Raw genomic sequence first — 19,587 nt, 5'->3', positions numbered from 1 at the left:
TCTGGGTTTTTAATGAGCATTCATGAGATGCAAAGGCATGCAAATACGGTTTCCGACATCGCACAGTGGGCAACCCGAACTGCCATGACACTTGGGAGCTGAAAATTGTGATCCATTTTCATGCTGGGGGGAAATTGACTTTTGGCCGCACTCCGAATTTTCAAGTTCTGCAAGCCACGATGCCCTGGAAGGACCGGAAAATTCCGCCCAATAAGTTGCACATTCAAAATGTGGAAACCTTTCCTATTGATGAATGTGAATGGCTCTTTCCAGGAAGCTCTCAAGGTCACATGTGTGCAGTCAACAACACCTTGCACCTGCTGGAAAGCTGAGAGTGCTGCAAATCCCAATGCTCTTGCAGCCTGTCTTTCGGCATCGAGCTGGAATTGGACAAATTGGTGTGCTCCCTGGAACAAGTCATCTGTCACCTCCCACATGCACTTGTGTGTCACTGACTGGGAGATGCACAGGTCCCCAGCGGAGCCCTGAAGGAGCTACTGACAAAGAAGTTTAAGGCGACAGTGACCTTCAATGCCACCGTCATTGGATTCCCTCCAAGTCCTTGTGGCCACAGGTCAACGTGGAGAAGTTGGCAGATATGAGCAACCACATTCTAGGACGTCCTAAGGTGCCTTTGGCATTGCCTTTCGTTCATCTGTAGATAACTGCACGACCTGCGATACCCATGGTTGGGCCAGTACTCGCCATTGCAGTGAACTCTGTTCGCCAACATCCTGACCTTCTTGAAGCCTCACTGCCTCTTGCTGGTCAGGCCATTTCTCCTCCTGGCCCTCTGCCAACCTGTGACAGGCCCTCATCTGGATAAGAGCCAACAGAAAGATAGGGTAGCCTGGAGTCAACTACGCCTCAGTGGATCAGTGAATGAATTAAGTAATAAATGTCGTGAACATATTCTTTACAGGTTTCCCTTCATCTCAGAGTCACCAAGCCATTGCTAAGCCCTGTGCCTGGCTTCCATCTAGATGTGGCATCCCCATCCCACCCCTCCCAGGCGAAGGACATTCTGAGGACCAGAGAGTTGCTCCTCCTATTCAGCACGTGGAGACATTGCTCTTTCACTGGGGTGATAAAGAGCCATGTGAGATAAGCCTCCCTCGGACACTATTCAGCTTGCCTCCAATGCCCTCAGGACTCTATAGAGAGACCATTGCCTTGGCAGCATAGAAAGACTAACCATATGAGCCCTTATCAGACATGACCATTTACCCGGGAGGATGGAGGTTTGGATCGGGAGTTTGCTGCTGTCTACCACCTGTGCCCTTTGGAGCTATGTGGGCTTCACCATAGAGAGGAGAACACACCTGAGCATGGTTCTCATCTAGTTGCCTCATGACTATTAGGATGTCCCTTTAGTTGGCCACTTGTGCTGACCTTGAACTCCACCCACCTGAAAATACCCTCCTTCCACTTTACATCAGCTGTGTTGCATTGTTGAGAATCGAAAAATGGTGTATGTTACCTTTAAGACTCGCTCCATCACTTTCTACCCTCCCCGTGTCACCCACCATCTTCTCCCCATCACCCATGACCCACCCAATATCATCATTTCTCTCCCCTCTGTCACCCTTAAACCCCACCCCCATTACTCTTGCACCATCACCCACCATGTGCCTCCCTCTTCTCAGAGCCTACACCTGTTACTGTTCCCATGCCCACCCTGATGCCCTCCCACCCTCGCCCTGTTTTCTGAGCCATCTGTTTTGTCCGTTTCCATGCCCCCCATGAAACCTTTAGCTCCCTGACTATCACCCTGGACCTGCACCCCACTCCCCATTCTGACTGTGTCTGTTCCCCCTGCTGCCCAGTACCCTCAGTTTAATCCCCAGGACCTCACCATCTAAAGCACTGACCCCACCCTCTGGGACCATCTCTCTCCCACCATCCTTGCCCAGAACCCTCCTCCCTCGCCCAGCCACGGGACCCCGAGACCCAACAAGAAAGGTTCTTCCCTCCATCCCACATCGCTACACCCTTGAATTCCCTCGCTGCTGACCACCCCCCACCCCCCACCCCCTTCCCTGGACAGTCTTTTCCTTCCCTTGACAGCCTGCTTTTGTTCCCCAGACAGTCTCTTCCATCCCTGGATAGCCACCCTCGCTTCCAAGCAGCATCTAGTCACCCCAAAGTCATGAAAGAATTCAAGCTCACCAGACACATGCCACTTATATGCAGTCATAAAAGTGAATGTTCTAACTTCTGACTGGTGGGGGACTTAATTTGGAGGGGGAACTTAATTCTGATGAGGTGGCTTTTTAATGAACATTCATGACATGTTAATGCGTGCAAAAGAGCTTCCTGACATTGCTTATTGGGAAGCTCGACCCACCTTGAACCTGCTTTTCAAATCCAGAGAACAGAATTCCCAAAGTTGATCCAACCATCGGAAAACTGTATTTAGGCCTCACACCCAATTAAATTTCCCGCGCCCAGCTTCCCACTGCTGGTGGGACCAGAAGATTCTGCCTTAACTCTTTTTCTCTCTCCACATTTCTGAGCATTTCTAGCATTTTCTGTCTTTATTTATTATTCATCACAAATGTTCATCATAAATATAAAAGCAAACTACTGCGGATGCTGGAAATCTGAAACAAAGCAGAAAATGCTGGAAAAACTCAGCAGGTCTAACAGCATCTGTGGAGAGAAAAAACAGAGTTAATGTTTCAAGTCCGTATGATACAAACTTGAAACATTAATTCTGTTTTTTTTCCACAGATGCTGTTAGACCTGCTGAGTTTTTCCAGCATTTTCTGTTTTTGTTTCATCATAAATGTGTTCATTTGCTATGAGGTAAAACATCTTAACAATTCACATCTTAACTTGTTTACTAAATGTTTTCTCAGTCCACCTTTGAGATGATTGAAGAGACTCATGTGGGTGAGTGTGCATAAGACACAAGTTCAGGTGGCAAGACAGTAGTATGGTTATCATCCTGGGTGACACCTTATATCATTAGGTATTGGCCGATATAGGCACACCCTAAATGTAAGATGCTCAAACTGTTTACTGGAATGACAGTGCCCAAGGCACGACCTGCATTTGGAGCACATAATGGACATCGTGGAATCATAGAATAGTTACAGCACAGAAAGAGGCCATTCAGCCCATTGCGTTTGTGCGCCTCATAGCAACTCTGCTCGTTCCACTCCCCACCCTTTCCCTTTGACCTGCAATTTGTTTTCTCTACAGGTGCTTATCCAATTCCTTTCTGAGAACCATGATTGAATCTTCCTCCAGCACACTTCCAGACAGTGTATTCCTGACCCAAACCATTCACTGCATGAAAAAAGTTTTCTTGATGTTGCCATTGCTTCTTTTGCCATTCGGCTTAAATCAGTGTCTTCTGGTTCTTGAATCTTTGACTAATGGGAACAGTTTCTCCCTAGTCCCTCAGAATTTTGAATACCTCCATCAAATCTCCTCTCAACTTTCTCTACATTAAGGAGAACAGCGCCAGCTTCTCCAATCTATCCACGTAACTGAAGTTCTCCATCCTTGGATCCATTCCTGGATGTTCACTGATGATTGCATAGTGTTCAGTACCATTCACAATTCCTCATGTGCAGAAGCAGTCTGTGTCCAAATGCAGCAAGGCCTGGACAATATCTAGGCTTGAGCTGGTAAGTGGCAAATAATATTCACGCCACAAAAGTGCTAGGCAAAGACCATCTCCAATGAGAGGGAATCTAAACATCTCCCCTTGATATTCAATGGCATTACCATCACTGAATCCCCCACTATAAACATCCTGGGGGTTACCATTGCCCAGAAACTGAACTGGACCAGCCATACGAATACTTTGACCACAAGAACAGGTCAGAGGTTGGGAACTCTGAGGCAAGTAACTCACCTCCTGACTCCCAAAGACTGTCCACCATCTACAAGGCACAAGTCAGGAGTGTGATGGAATACTCTCCACTTGCCTGGATGAGTGTGGTTCCAGCAACACTCAAGAGGTTTAACACTATCCAGGACAAAGCAGTCCACTTGATCAGCACCCCATCCACCAATTTGAACATTCTCTCCCTCCACCACCAATGCAATGTTGATAATGGGGAGGCGATGGCGTAGTAGCATTGTTGCTAGCCTAGTAATCCAGAGACCCAGGGTGATGCTCTGAGGACCTTGGTTCCAATCCTGCCATGGCAGATGGTGGAATTTGAATTCAATAAAAATCTGGAATTAAAAGCCTAATGATGACCATGAAAACATTGTCAATTGTTGTAAAAATCCATCTGGTTCACTAATGCCCTGTAGAGAAGGAAATCTGCTGTCCTTACCTGGTTGTGCCTATATGTGACTCCAGACCCACTGCAATGTGGTTGACTTTTAAATGGCCTAGCGAGGCACTCAGTTGTATTAAACCACTACAAAGTCTCAAAAAAGGAATGAAACCGGACGGACCACCAAGCATCGACCATAAACTGGAAACAACAATGGCAAACTCAGCCCTGTCGACCCTGCAAAGTCCACCATACTAACATCTGGGAATGGAGAGCTGTCACAGACTAGTCAAGCAACAGCCTGACATAGTCATCTTCACAGAATCATACCTTATATAATGTCCCAGACACCCCCACCACCATCATCATCCCTGGGTATGTCCCGTCCCACCGGCAGCAGTAGTGGTGGCACAGCGGTATACAGTCAGGAGGGAGTTGCCTTGGGAGTCCTCAACATTGACTCTGGACCCCATGAAGTCTCATGGCATCAGGTCAAACATGGGCAAGGAAACCTCCTGCTGATTACCACGCACCGCCCTTCCTCAGCTGAAGAATCAGTGCTCCTCCATGTTGAACACCACTTGGAGGAAGCACTGAGGGTGGCAAGTGTGCGGAATTTACTCTGGGTGGCGGACTTCAATGTCCATCACCAAGAATGGCTCAGTAGTGCCACTACTAGGCCGAGTCCTAAAGGACACAGCTGCTTGGCTGGGTCTGCGGCAGGTGGTGAGGGACCCAACAAGAGGGAAAAGCATGCTTGATCTCATCCTCACCAACCTGCCTTTCGCAGATGCATCTGTCCGGTAGGAGTGACCACTGCATAGTCATTGTGGAGATGAAGTCCTGCCCTCACTTTGAGGATACGGTGGCACTACCACCGTGCTAAGTGGGATAGATTTCGAACAGATCTAGCAACTCAAGACTGAGCATCCATGAGGTGCTGTGGGCCATAAGCAGCAGCAGAATTGCACACAAACACAATCTGTAAACTCATGGCCTGGCATATCCTCAACTCTACCATTACCATCAACCTTGGTTCAATGAAGAGTGCAGGAGGGCATGCCAGGAGCAGCACCAGGCATACCTAAAATGAGGTGTCAACCTGGTGAAGCTATAACACAGGACTACTTGTGTGCCAAACAGCATAAGCAGCAAGTGATAGACAGAGCTAAGCAATCTCACAAACAACGGATCAGATCTAAGCTCTGCAGTCCTGCCACATCCAGTCGCGAATGGTGGTGGACAATTAAACAACTCACTGGAGGAGGAGGCCCCACAAATATTCCTAACCTCAATGAAGGGGGAGCCCAGCACATCAGTGCAAAAGATAAGGCAAAAGCATTTGCTATAATCTTCAGCCAGAAGTGATGAGTGGATGATCCAGCTCAGCCTCCTCCAGAGGTCCCCAGCATCACAGATGCCAGTCTTCAGCCAATTCGATTCACTCCACGTGATATGCCTAAAAGGCTGAAGGCACTGAATACCGCAAAGGCTATAGGCCCTGACAATATTCCAGCAATATTACTGAAGACGTGTGCTCCAGAACTTGCCGTGCCCCTAGCCAAGCTATTCCAGTACAGCTACAACACTGGCATCTACCCGGCTATGTGTAAAATTGCCCAGGTATGTCCTGTACACAAAAAGCAGGACAAATCCAACCTAGTCAATTACCACTCCATCAGTCTACTCTCTATTATCAGTAAAGTAATTGAAGGGGTCATCAACAGTGCTGTCAAGCAGCACTTGCTTAGTAATAACCTGCTCACTGATGCCCAGTTTAGGTTCTGCCAAGGTCACTCAGCTCCTGACCTCATTACAGCCTTGGTTCAAACATGGACACAAGAGCTGAAATCCCAAGGTGATGTGAGAATGACTGCCCTTGACATCAAGGCAGCATTTGTCTGAGTGTGGCATCAAGGACCCCTAACCAAACTGGAGTCAATGGGTTCTGTGCCATTAAAGTTCTATGATTCTGTGATTCAGGGGGAAAACGCTCTGCTGGTTGGAGTCATACCTAGCACAAAGGAAAATGATTATGGTTGTGGGAGGTCAGTCATCTCAGCTCCAGGACATCACTGCAGGAGTTCCTCAGGGTAGTGTCCTCAGCCCAACCATCTTCAGCTGCTTCATCAATGACCTTCCTTCTATCAAATGGTCAGAAGTGGGGGTATTCTCATTAACCTTTTCTGCATCTTCTGAAACTTTCACATCCTTCCTAAAGTGTGGTGCCCAGAATTGGACACAAAGCCCCATTTAAGGCCAACCCGGTGTTTTATAATTGTTCATACTGTATGTCCCTACTAAAAGCCCAGGATCCCATATTCCTCTTTAACCACTTTCTCAACATGCCCTGTCACCTTCAATGATTTGTGCACATATACTCCCAGGTCACTCTGTTCCTGTGCCTCCTTTAGAATTGTATCCTTTATTTTATATTGCCTCTTCTCATTCTTCCTACCAAAAAGTACCACTGCACATTTCACTGCATTAAATTTTATCTGCCCCATGTCTGCCCATTCCACCAGCCTGTCTATGTCCTCATCATAGTTCACAATACTTCCAAGCTTTGTGTCATCTGAAAATTCTGAACTTGTGCCCTGCACCCCCAAGTCTAGATCATTAATATCTATCAAGGCCAGGGTTTTATGTCCCCGCTGCAGCATGTCTCCCCCCAGCAGATGTGGCGAGCCATTTAAATCTCCATTCAATTTGGTGGAGCCGTAATATCCTACTGGGCAGGAAGGGCAGTAAAATCCTGGTTCAAGAAAAACGGTGGTCCTAGTGCTCACCCCTGGAGCCCCACTGAATATTTTCTCCAGTCCATCACTCTATTTCCTGTCACTCAGCCAACTTTGTATCCATGCTTTCACTGTCTCTTTTATTCCAGGGGCTTCAGCTTTGCTGGCAAGCTTGTTATGTGGTACTTTACTAAGCACTTTTTGAAAGTGTATGTACACCACATCAACCGCATTTCCCTCATCAATAAACTTAATCAAGTTAGTTAAACACGATTTGTCTTTAACAAATCCATGCTGGCTTTCCTTCATTAATCCACATTGGTATCTGGTTTACTACCGCGCAGCTTTTTTGTGTTTTATTCTCTATCTTAACGTGTATCTCAAAGTATCCACTAGAATGCTACTTCTCTCATAGAGTGTCAATTTGTTCTGCAGAAAATAATACTGGCTTTCCTTTTTCACTGCATGTTCCAGTGTCGGTGCTGCCCAGGAGAGTCTTACCGCCCATTGCTCTGTCTGCATTGTTGTTAACAATACAAACTGTTTCCTGGTTACTGTGCAACTTTGCCACTTAACACCACCTCACATGTTTACATTTCCAGACAGGTAGGACTTTACAACCTTACCAGGGCTATTTTTTGCAAAGCTCTGAAGAAAACTGATTGCATGGTTGCTGATGTAAATGACTTTCTGAATGTACCTTCCAAAATGGAAACTTAATTTCAATTGTTAATGTTTCAGTGCCTGGCTGCAGTGGCTGAGTACAGCTGAAACACCCACAAACAATGTCTTCTGGTCACAGCTCAGGAAAGCAAATAGCAAAGAAGGGCGGTTTTACCCCACAAGCTGCGGGTCATGAATCCAACCAGATCGTGCCAGGAAGCAAGGCAGACAACCCATCTGGAGCTAGTCAAGCTCTGGTCCCACATCAGTCATCACAAGCCCAGCAACTAAACACAATGGTTGTTCCAAAAGGTAATGCAAAAAATACTTCTTCCTTTAAGATTCACTTTAGTTATCAGTTCAGGCTGGCAGCATGTAATGTTATAAGAGGGCAAAGACTAAGGACTGTGGCTAGACTTGCCAGCTCAATATTTCCACTGGGGTTGTGCTGATCTCTTGCCTTTTCAGAGGGAGTTTGGTAGAAGACCCCCAAAAATACCAAAGTTGTGATAGGAGTTGGGATGACCACCCTGGAAATTAAGAGCTGCCATCTTTAGTCAAGTGCATAACCAAACAGCAAGCAAAATATTGACAGAACAGGAGCAATAGAACAAAAATAAAAATACCTGGAAAAACTCAGCAGGTCTGGCAGCATCTGCGGAGAGGAACACAGTTAACGTTTCGAGTCTGTATGACTCTTCAACAGAACTAAGGAAAAATAGAAAAGAGATTAAATATAAGCTGGTTTAAGGGTGGGGGGGGGAGGGGGTGGGTGGGTGGGACAGGTAGAGCTGGATAGAGGGCCAGTGATAGGTGGAGATAACCAAAAGATGTCATAGAAAAAAGGACAAAGAGTTGTTGAAGGTGGTGATATTATCTAAAGAATGTGCTAATAGGTGACATTAAGGGTAGAAAGCTGGACAAGCAAGGTACAGATAGCCCTAGCGGGGGTGGGGTGAGGGGAAAGGGATTGAAATAGGTTAAAAGGTAGAGATAAAACAATGGATGGAAATACATTTAAAAATAATAGAAATAGGTGGGAAAAGAAAAGTCTATATAAATTATTGGGAAAAGGGGGGATCAGAAAGGGGGTGGAGATGGAGGAGAGAGTTCATGATCTAAAATTGTTGAACTCAATATTCAGTCCGGAAGGCTGTAAAGTGCCTAGTTGGAAGATGAGGTGCTGTTCCTCCAGTTTGCATTGAGCTTTACTGGAACAATGCAGCAGGCCAAGGACGGACATGTGGGCATGAGAGCAGGGTGGAGTGTTGAAATGGCAAGCGACAGGGAGGTCTGGGTCATGCTTGCGGACGCAAAGTGGTCACCCAGTCAGCGTTTGGTCTTTCCAATGTAGAGGAAACTGCTTTGGGAGCAGCGAATGCAGTAGACTAAATTGAGGGAAGTGCAAGTGAAATGCTGCTTCACTTGAAAGGAGTGTTTGGGCCCTTGGACGGTGAGGAGAGGGGAAGTAAAGGGGCAGGTGTTGCACCTTCTGCGGTTGCATGAGAAGGTGCCGTGAGGGGGAGTTGAGGTGTAGGGGGTGATGGAGGAGTGGACCAGGGCGTCCCGGAGGGAACGATCCCTGCAGAATGCCGCCGGGGTGGGTGAAGGGAAGATGGTGGTGGCATCATGCGATTGGCGGAAATGGTGGAGGATGATCCTTTGAATGCGGAGGCTGGTGGGGTGATAAGTGAGCACAAGGGGGACCCTATCATGGCTCTGGGAGGGAAAGGAAGGTGTGAGGGTGGATGCACGGGAGATGGGCCGGACACGGTTGAGGGCCCTGTCAACCACCGTGGGTGGAAAACCTCGGTGAAGGAAGACATATCAGAGGAACTGTTTTTGAAAGTGGCATCGTCAGAACAGATGCGACGGAGGCGAAGGAACTGAGGGAATGGGATGGAGTCCTTATAGGAAGCGGAGTGTGAGGAGCTGTAGTCGAGGTAGCTGTGGGAGTCGGTAGGCTTGTAATGAATATTGGTGGACAGTCTATCACCAGGAATTGAGACAGAGAGGTCAAGGAAGGGAAGGGAAGTGTCAGAGATGGACCATGTGAAAATGATGGAGGGGTGGAAATTGGAAGCAAAATTAATAAATTTTTCCAGGTCCAGACAAGAGCATGAAGCAGCACAGAAGCAATCATCAATGTACCGGAGAAAGAGTTGTGGGAGGGGGCCGGAGTAGGACTGGAACAAGGAATGTTCCACATACTCCATAAAGAGACAGGCATAACTGGGATCCATGTGGGTACCCATAGCCACACCTTTTATTTGGAGGAAGTGAGAGGAGTTTAAGGAGAAATTGTTCAGTGCGAGAACAAGTTCAGCTAGATGGAGGAGAGTAGTGGTGGATAGGGATTGTTTGGGCCTCTGTTCGAGGAAGAAGCGGAGAGCCATCAGACCATCCTGGCGGGGGATGGAGGTGTAGAGGGATTGGACGTTCATGGTGAAGAGGAGGCAGTTGGGGCCAGGGAACTGGAAATTGTTGATATGATGTAGGGTGTCAGCGGAATCACGGATGTAGGTGGGAGGGGACTGGACAAGGGGAGAGAGAATGGAGTCAAGATAGCAAGAAATGAGTTCCTTGGGGCAGGAACAGGCTGACACGATCGGTCTGCCGGGACAGTCCTGTTTGTGGATTTTGGGTAGGTGGTAGAAGCGGGCCGTCCGAGGTTGGGAGACTATGAGGTTGGAAGCTGTGGAAGGAAGATCTCCAGAGGAGATGAGGTCAGTAACAGTCCTGGAAACAATGGAGCAATAGAACCATAGCACAGAAGGAGCTTTTCAAACCATCAGGTTTGGAGATGGGTTATGTCATGGATTAAGTTCTAATGTTTTCTTTTGTGATGATGAAAAGCCTTTAAAAGCATAAGAAGCTTAATAATGAATGCATCTCTATTGTAGGAAATAGAAATGTGCAAAATGTGGCCTTCTATTTCATGGCCTTTAGTGTTTAGACTTCAGAAGTTTTCACACAAACAGCCTGCCCACTCTAAAACTGAATGTGTGGTAAAACTGTCCACAGTACCACAGAACACTGGGGTCTTAAAGAGTCAGTGTTGTCAGGAATTTCTTGTTTCCACTTAAATTTCCAGTTTATAAAGAATTTTGTTGGTTATGAGAATCCAAGGAGGCAAAGCAAATGCACCCCACCATTCGCAAATTTTGGAGAGTTTTATTTTTCTTCCGCTCCACATACTTCATGACTGACACTTGATGAGGTGCAAGTGATTTCACAAGCATCAACAGTCTCTGAAATGTATCTAAGTGTTTCAAAGAGGTAACCTCGTCGAATTATAGTGTATTGTAGTATGGCAGGGTAGTGTCATTTCCTCCTGATGTTACCAGGAACAACCCCTTTAAAACACAATCTGTCATGCTGTTGCTGCAAGAGGTGCAGTGCACAGCGGAGGCCAGACATAGCTTGTCTGGAATTATTGATTACAGCCACTCCAGTGCAGACTTTCATATTTAAGTTTCAGATCTTTTACCTTAGTTTCTTAAATATATTTTTTAAAAGTGACCAATCCAACCTTAGCAATTGAGGTATTGGGATTGATCTCACAAACTAAGAAAAGGAAAAATGAGCCAAAATTTGTGCTGTTGATTGTCATCAAGTGAATCCCACTGGAAACCTACCAAGTGAAAAGGGTAGAATTAGGGCAACTGTAAGTTCTCCCATAGCTGACTAATTTACTGAAATCATATAAAAAGTGTATGGAATTCTAGCCTATATAAATAGGGATATAGAATGCAAAACAAAAAAGTGATGCTAAGCCTACAAAACTCATCAGTTAGCCCACAGTGAAATGATTATGCCACCTTCGACAAAGGATATCCATGGAATGGTTGCAGATAAGATATACTAAGATAATGCTTTGGGTAAGAAGTTTTAGTTATGAGGACAATGAAGAAAAACGGGCTTTTTTTTGTTAAAGCAGTAAAAGGTTAAGACAGGATTATGCTCAAAATCATGAGGGTTTTGATAATGCACGTGAGTGATTTGGTCACTGGCAAGCAAAGGAATGAATGGTAAGGTTAAAAGAAATATTGTTATGTAAAAGTTCTCAGGGCATGGATTGATCTACCAGAAACAATGGTGAAAAGAGAATCTATATTAGCTTTGAAAGGGAAAAAAAATAAATGGATATGTGGACAGGGCTGGCACTGGAACAAAGCGGATATCTTTTTTTTCTTTTTTGCTTTCATGGGATGTGGGCACTGCTGGCCAAGCCAGCATTTGTTGCCCAACCCTAACTGCCCTCGAACTGAGTGGCTTGCGAAGCCATTTCAAAGGGCAGTTAAGAGTCAACCACATTGCTGTGGGTCTAGAGTCACACGTTGGCCAGACTAGATAAGGATGGCAGATTTCCTTCCCGAAAGGACATTAGTAAAACTGACATAGGCACAGCAGCCCAAATGACCTCCTTCAATGCTGTAAAATTCTATGGAGGTGAAATTTAACATCAAACAGCACACACAACAGGTTGCCCATTATGTACCAGTCCAATTTTTTTTTCACTTAATCTCATGAGTATCAATGCTTCAATGCTATGGCTCCACAACAGAGGCAAAAGGCCAGTTCTATGAGGAGCTTGACACTGCTTCAGCAGAATTTCTAATTCAGCTTTACCTACTGGGGGATTTTCAACGTAAGAGTGGGTGCAGACCTGGCCCCTCTGCTTCAGACATCATGGCCTGGGAAAGATACGGACAGGGACTGCTTGAGCTATGCCACAACTACAAGCTTTTTACTCCTATTGCTGGGGAAGCACTTACAGTTTGATGTCAAAGTTAACAACTCATTCAACAGCTTCAGCTGGTGCAGTGAGAATGGTTGTGATGCCACCAGGAATGGATATCTCAGGACAGTTCAGTATATATGGGCAATGGTCTGACTCGGGTGGCCACAGTCACCATTTGAGCTGTCCCTCATGTTCTACTTCTGGAGCAATTTCCTTGCAACAAAAACATTTCTTCAGAAGAAACCATGCCACAAGGTGTCCTGGAGACAGCCAAGGTCAGGGCATTGTCACCAGTTGGATCTGATCATCACCAGACGTGACTCTGAGTAGCATCCTCAATACACACAGCTATCACTGCACTGTCTGTGATACAGACCAATCCCTGGTGTGCACCAGGGTTAGGATGCAACCCTCAAAGCTTTTGCTTTCAAAGTAGAATGTCATCCTCGTATCGATGTCAGCCATGCTGCCTACCCATATAAAAACCAACAGTTCCTCAACTCAATTGAACAGGCGCTCTCCAGCATTCTCACACAGAGTGCAGAGGCAGAGGCAGAATAGAACATACTTCAAGACACCACCTACAATACTGCACTCTCAACATATGTGGAAAATGCTGACTGGTTTGAGGCTAACATCACTGTGATAGAACCTGTCATTGGAGCAAAGCGGTCTGCTCTCATTAATCACAAGAGAGATCCGAGCAAGAAGACTTTGAATGCACTAAGAGGCACTCAAAGTAAAGTCCAACAAACTGCTGGGCGGTGCACCAATGACTATTGCTTACAACTTTGCCTGAGTATCCAGATGTCCTTTGACACAGGGAATGTGCCATGTATGTATGGAGGGATCAAAACAGCAACAGGTCCATCGGCAAAGAAAACGGCTCCATTGAAAACAATGGCAGGGGAGGTCATCACCGAGTGCAATAAACCATTGGAAAGATGGGCGGAACACTGCCTTGAGTTCTATCTAGGGAGAATATTGTCACTGAGGAAGCTTTTGACTCAATAGAAAGCCTACCTGTCATGGCAGAGCTGGATAGCTCAGCAAAGCTATTGATTTGCTTGCCACGAGCAGTACTCCAGGTGCTGTACTGCCTGAACGCATCAAGGATGGGAAAACGGTACTCCTACAGCATTAGCACCAAGGTCTTTGTCTCAGCTGGAGGGGCCAGTGGCCCAGGATATGTATGATGCAAATATTGTGACCTGTACAAGAACAAGGGCGACTGCAATGACTGCAACAACTATTGAGGCATCTCCCTGCTGAGCATCATGGGAGAAGCATTTGCCCATGTTGCTCTTGTTGGATTGCAGATCCTGGTTGAATGCATCTATCCTGAATCCCAGTGTGATTTCAGTCTGGCAGCTGCAACAGGAATGCCATTAACAAAGGAGACCATTATAAATTGCCTTCATTGATCTCACCAAAGCATTTGACCATGTGAGCAGAGGTGGTCTATTTAAGCTGCTGGAGTAAACTGGCTGCCCACTGAAGCTGCTCAATGTGATCTCCTCTTCCCATGACAACATGATGGGTAAAGTCAGCTATGACAGGGAAACATCAGAACACTTTGAAATCCACAGTGGGGTCAAACAGGGTTGTGTTATGGCACTGACACTGTTTGGCATATTCTTTACTTTGCTGTTCTAATATGATTTAGGTCACCTACAGAGGGTTTCTACAGACATGCCAGAACTGTCAGAAAGCTGTTCAGCCTGAGATCCAAGATGAAGGTGCGCCAAGTCCTCATCAGAAAGTTGTCTACAGTGGCGATGCTGCACTAACATTCCATACCGAGAACACTTGCAGCAGCAAATGGTCAGACTCTCACACACCTGTAAAGAGTTTGGTCTGACCATCAGCCTCAGGAAGAGAAATGTCATGGTCCAGGATGTTGCCATACCGCCATCTATCAGTATTGACAATATGACCCTGGAGGTTGTTGATAGCTTCACATATTTCATCTCTACAATCACCAGCAATCTGTCACTTGATGTTGAAATCAACAACGAGCATTGCAAAAGCTGCAGCTGTTAAGTCCAAACTGAGTAAGAGTGTGTGGAACAACAGTAATTTGATTGAGAACACCAAACAGCAAGTCTACCAAGCCTGCATCCTCATCACACTCCTGTGCAGTGGTGAGACCTGGACAACACATGCTAAGCAAGAGACAATGCTGAACATTTTCCACCTTCGTTGTTGCAGATGTATCCTTGGCTTCTCTTGGGGATAAACTCATCAACTCAGAGGCCATGGAACATGCTAATTCCATCAGCATACACTCATTGCTAAGCAAACGAACTCTACACTCGCTCGGCTATATTCATTGGATGGAAGGCAGCCATATACCCAAAGCTTTTCTGTGGCACTGGGTCACGACCTCCTGCTTGTCCATAACTCCGCTACAAGCGAGATGTGAAGATGGCGGACATTGACACTGACAACTGGGAGACAGTCATCGCTGACCATGACCGCTGGAGGTTGACTATTTGGAAGGGCGTTGGAAGAGGCGAGCAAAAATGTAAAGCTCAACTGGCCGAGAAGAGGGTCCAGAGAAAACAGAGGCCAGTGAATCGCACACCTCCTCAGCCCACTGACTTCCTCTGCAGCAAATGCAGCAGAGACTGCCATGCCAGTGTGGAGCTCCCAAGCCATACCAAGTGATGCTTGACCACCACAGGGCAAACCATTGTCTTCTGAGATGGAAGGAGGTGAACAAAATCAACAGGGTGCATAACAAGTAGTGAACCCACTACTGCCCATTTTGTATCCCCACCAAGGTTATATTTTACCAACTATGAATCTGCTAGTCACTTGGGTGAGCTGCAATTGCACTACTCACTGCACCTTAATGGGAACTTTGCCTTTAGGAGAAGAGTAAATGGGAAGGACAATCAAAAGAAAAATTAAGGGGAAAAAGTAGCATTGCAAACTCCATTTCCATGTACATCTTCATTTAAAAATGAGACAGAATGGTCTTTGCTCACTGCGTCCTATTAAACATCTCTGAAAATCTCATTATTGTGAAGATTGCAGGAGACTTGCGCGTCAGTATCCTTGATAAATGAATGTGTAGCTGCGGTAACAGCGTGTGCCTCTTACATTACCTTCTTGGTCAGGATTTTCAGGTCGTCGGGCAGGCGCAGTGGGTGGGCCCAATTAATGGCCATCCAGCGTGAAAGTGCGCTGAGAAGCTCAGCGCTGCCGGGATAGGGGCGGGAGGAGTGCGAGCCCAAAGTCTGCGCATGCACGGGGGAGTGCGCACTCTAAGCTCCCTGAAGGCAGGGAGCTGCCTCAGGGAGATGAAGAACTTTAAAATTAAGAATAAAGACTTTGAAAATGTGAACAACATGTCCCCACATAGGACTCACTCACATGAACGAAAACATAGTAAAACTTCTGTCAAAATATTTTTAGTTTTTTTAAAATTAATGTTGGAAACCTCATCCCACCCGTGGACAATACCACTATGCCACCACCTCCCTCCCCTTCCTTAAAGGAATGTACCCGCATTATATATTTTGGACTCCTAAAAAAGTTTGAAATCCTATCAGAGCCTCCATTCCCCACATTTGGTTTATTCCCCAGATATAGAAGGTGAATGAGGGAGTGACGAATTGAAATTTAAAACACATGTCAGTGCCTAGCTTAAAATCCACAGCCATTTTCATTGACATTCTCTCCACCAACCCAGTGGTCCCCTGACTGCTTGGGGTAATTTTCACCCAATAAGATAAAGTGAACAGACTGAAGCAACTTTGAAAGCCTCTTCATATTCCCACATTTTTGGAAAATTATTAGTTTTAATGGATTTCTACAAATTCCAACTCTGGATATTTATGTCAAATCGGTTTATATGGCCTTAAACTTTTCACAAATGGATTTGATTTTAATGACAGGTAGTTGGATTTTGGGGACAATATGTTTAACCACACAAATTAAAATGTACCAATGTTTTGAAACCCATCTTCCCTTATTCATTCTACCTTCAGACATTTAAAATCCAAGCTTGGTGTCACATAATCACCCTTTCATTTTTTAATCCATACTGGGTGGAATTTAATCCAGGCAATGGGGCTCTTGCTCACCAGCTGGAGAACTGGCGAGAGGTCCACATTGCCTCTGTTGGTAAGGCTTGTAGTATAATGAGTTAATAGTAATGGTAATGAGATGGTGATGTTTATCATGGTGTAACAGTGATATCAGCAGTCTTGTGCTAGAGACCCAGTAGGGCAGGGGGAATAGTCTGTACTGAAGAGAGATGTACTTGTCTTCCAGCCTATTCTGTATATAGTGTTAACAAAGTAGTTCTGAAGTAACCTACCTGCATCAGGCCAGAGTTACTTATGAGTAGAGGAAAGCCTTCCCAGCATAGATTAGACTACGAGACAAGCCACAAAACAATGCCTGCTGTATTAAGTGCCTAATTGGCTACCTTCAGGCCTTCCCTGGGATTACGGACCCCAGGGGCAGAAATCCCTCTCCCCATGAGCTGCTGGCCAATTAGAGGCCTGCAGCTTATTGCAGGCAGAGCATCACCAGGAGCGGTGACAGCTGCCAGCAATGCATGCACAAAAGGCCCCGGATCAATGAGGAACCTGAGGCCAAATGTGAGTGGGAGCAGGCTGGGGGCCACAAGCTTGGGTTCACAGGAGATGGGTGGAGGGGGCGGGGTCAGAGGAAAGGGCAGACGCCTGGCTTTCAACTGCTCACCCCCTTCCTGATGTCAGGCGACCAAGCACTGAGTGCCTTTAAATGAGGGACTGCCCCTTCTCCGCTCCCAGGAGCCCGCAAGCAGACCTGACAAGTGTTTGCTATTAGGGCTCCCTAGATGGCATATCTCCTTCCTGCTGCTGGTGGCAGGCAGGATGAGGCCCTTAAGTGGGCATTAATTGCCCACTTGAGGGACTCAATTAGCATCCAGGCTATCAACAAGCCTTCCTGCCCCAGACTTCATCAGGGCAGAGGTGGGAAGGTGGCAGTGGAAGCCGGCACCCTCAGGCCCAATTAACTGCCCAGCTGCCTCCAACTCCATTGCTGGGGGAGCATTAAATTCTGCTCATTTTCTCTTCCTCTCTCCAACCTTGGTTGTGTTTGACACTATAGATCTTGGCCCTTCACCTTTGCTTACCAATAAAGGAAAAATAAAAAAATAGTTTATTGTAAAAATAATCTATTGAGCAGTTTCCTATATTTATCTCTTGCAGGATATACAGTAAAACCCATAGTTCCAGCCAAAAAGGCCGAGCTCATCTCTGTCGCCAAAGCAATGCACAGAGAGGAATTTGGGATTCGGGTAAAGGAACTATTTGATCCTGAGAGAGAAGCAGCACTGGATGCACTTCAAACAGGTGATTTCAATTCTTATTATTTGTTGGCAGGATTTGGGAGATAATGGCAAGGCCACACTTGTTGCACATCACTACCCTGAGAGTGCAGAGTGATTATTGAGCCACTTCAAAGCACATTAAGTATCAAAAACATTGGGGGGGAGGAATTAGAAAAGGCCTAAAAGTGCAATGTGCGATTAACCCATGCCTGTTCATTGCAACCCAGACAGGATGCAAACTTTGTGCTCCCTGCTAATTTATATGATAGTAGCATGTGTCCCAGTGCTACATGGGCTACTGCTCAGTGGCTACATGTAAGGTAGCCTGCACCTCTTAAAGGGGTGGTGCATTCTGGCTGCAGAACATACTGTAAGTCATTGTGGAAGGGAGTCTGAGCAAGAAGAAGAGTGAAAATGCCACAATAAGGCAGAGAACATGCTCCAAGGTTCTCTGAGTGTCGCACTGGAGACCTTTGTGCAGGAGTTGGGCAGGAAGGGAGAGGTCCTCTTCCCATTGGGTACCTGCAGCCCTCCAGCCAGACATTGTGAAGGCATTAAGAGCAGATAACCATCACAAAAAAAGCAGTCTATTCCCGAGGAACTGAATCCAGTGTAGGAAGAAGTTTGATGACCTCGCATGAGTGGTCAGGGTTGGGAAATGCATCTTCAAATCCCATATCCTTATAAAATGAACCATTAGCTGTACAAATTGCTTAATTCACCAACCTACTTCACTCACCTACAACAATCTATATCAAGTATGACTCATACCTAACATTTGCAGCTTCACCTGATCATGACATTCTTAGCACTGCTGCAGGCCCCACACCCACATCTAGCAGTTTGCAGACACTGCCAACTATTTAACCATGATGAGCACATCACCCAAACATAGTGCATCTTATCCACTGACACACTTTCCGCTCTCTTGCAAGGCAAGCTGTCACATAACTGCAGGTAGCAGCACCTAACCAGCAAGGTACAGGCACAGCTACATGCCATCATTCCCATGGAGGAGGAGACTGTGCTTGCCATTATTGGAGCAGCCATGACTGAGGCCATGGTCAATGGTGGGGCTGAAGCCATAAAAAATGATGGTATGTTCCCACCTGATGAGGATCAGCTTTGGTGCAGTTGGTAGCATACTCACCTCTGAAGTGTAAGGTCCCAGGTTCAAAACTCAGTCCAGGGGCTGAATTTTACAGGCCCCCGGCGAGCATGTTTCCCATGGGGGGCACATAAAATGGGGTGAGTGCCCTTCCCGCCCAACCCTTAGCTCACCCCCATAGTACAGGGGGAGGGGAGGGTGGTGGGCAGACAGGTGCCAAAATCAGCAGCCTGCCTGCCATACTTAAATGAACAATTAAAGGTCAATTAGGCTTTTGATAATATGCTGCTCATGCCATAAAATGTTTGGTGTGGGCAGTAGGACGAGAGTGGGAAGCTCGATTCTTTTACCTTAGATGCTTAAAGGGCAAGAAGAAGGTTGGGGGGGGGGTTCCCTCTTCAGGGCTGTCCTTTTTTGATCGTGGGGCAGCCCCCCCTTAGGTTGAACTCCCCCTTCCTTCCTACCCGCTCCCTCCCTCAAACCCACCCACTCCCCTCCCACTTCCCATCTCCCTAACCTACTCAAACCCTCCCAGCCCAAGACCCTGGATTCACCTGCTTCAGGGATCCAAGGCCTTGGGGTCCTTTCTTCTCCTACTGAGGGAGTGCTGCACTGCTGGAGGTGTTGTCTTTCAGATGAGATGTTAAACCGAGGCCCCATCTGCCTGCTCAAGTGGATGTAGTCATACTGGGTTTATTAATTCAAGTAAATCTCATTATATCCCTTGTCAATTTAAATGACAGGAAACAACATGCTAC

General features: G+C 46.3%; 1 protein-coding gene across 1 annotated transcript in view; it reads left to right on the top strand.

The window, feature by feature from the left end:
- Positions 1-7,764: 7,764 nt before the first annotated feature.
- Positions 7,765-19,587, top strand: part of LOC144678822 (protein FAM221B-like) — a 43,258-nt gene continuing 31,435 nt past the window's right edge. Inside the window, exons 1-2 of the mRNA XM_078538813.1 lie at positions 7,765-7,954; positions 17,600-17,743. Of these exons, the coding sequence (XP_078394939.1) occupies positions 7,765-7,954; positions 17,600-17,743 (334 nt within the window). The remainder of the gene's footprint in view (positions 7,955-17,599; positions 17,744-19,587) is intronic.

The sequence above is a fragment of the Cetorhinus maximus genome, chromosome 1, assembly GCF_964194155.1.
Source record: "Cetorhinus maximus chromosome 1, sCetMax3.hap1.1, whole genome shotgun sequence".
NCBI lineage: Eukaryota > Metazoa > Chordata > Chondrichthyes > Lamniformes > Cetorhinidae > Cetorhinus > Cetorhinus maximus.
Note: the sequence above shows the minus strand (reverse complement) of the source record. Positions and strands in the feature narration are given on the sequence as shown.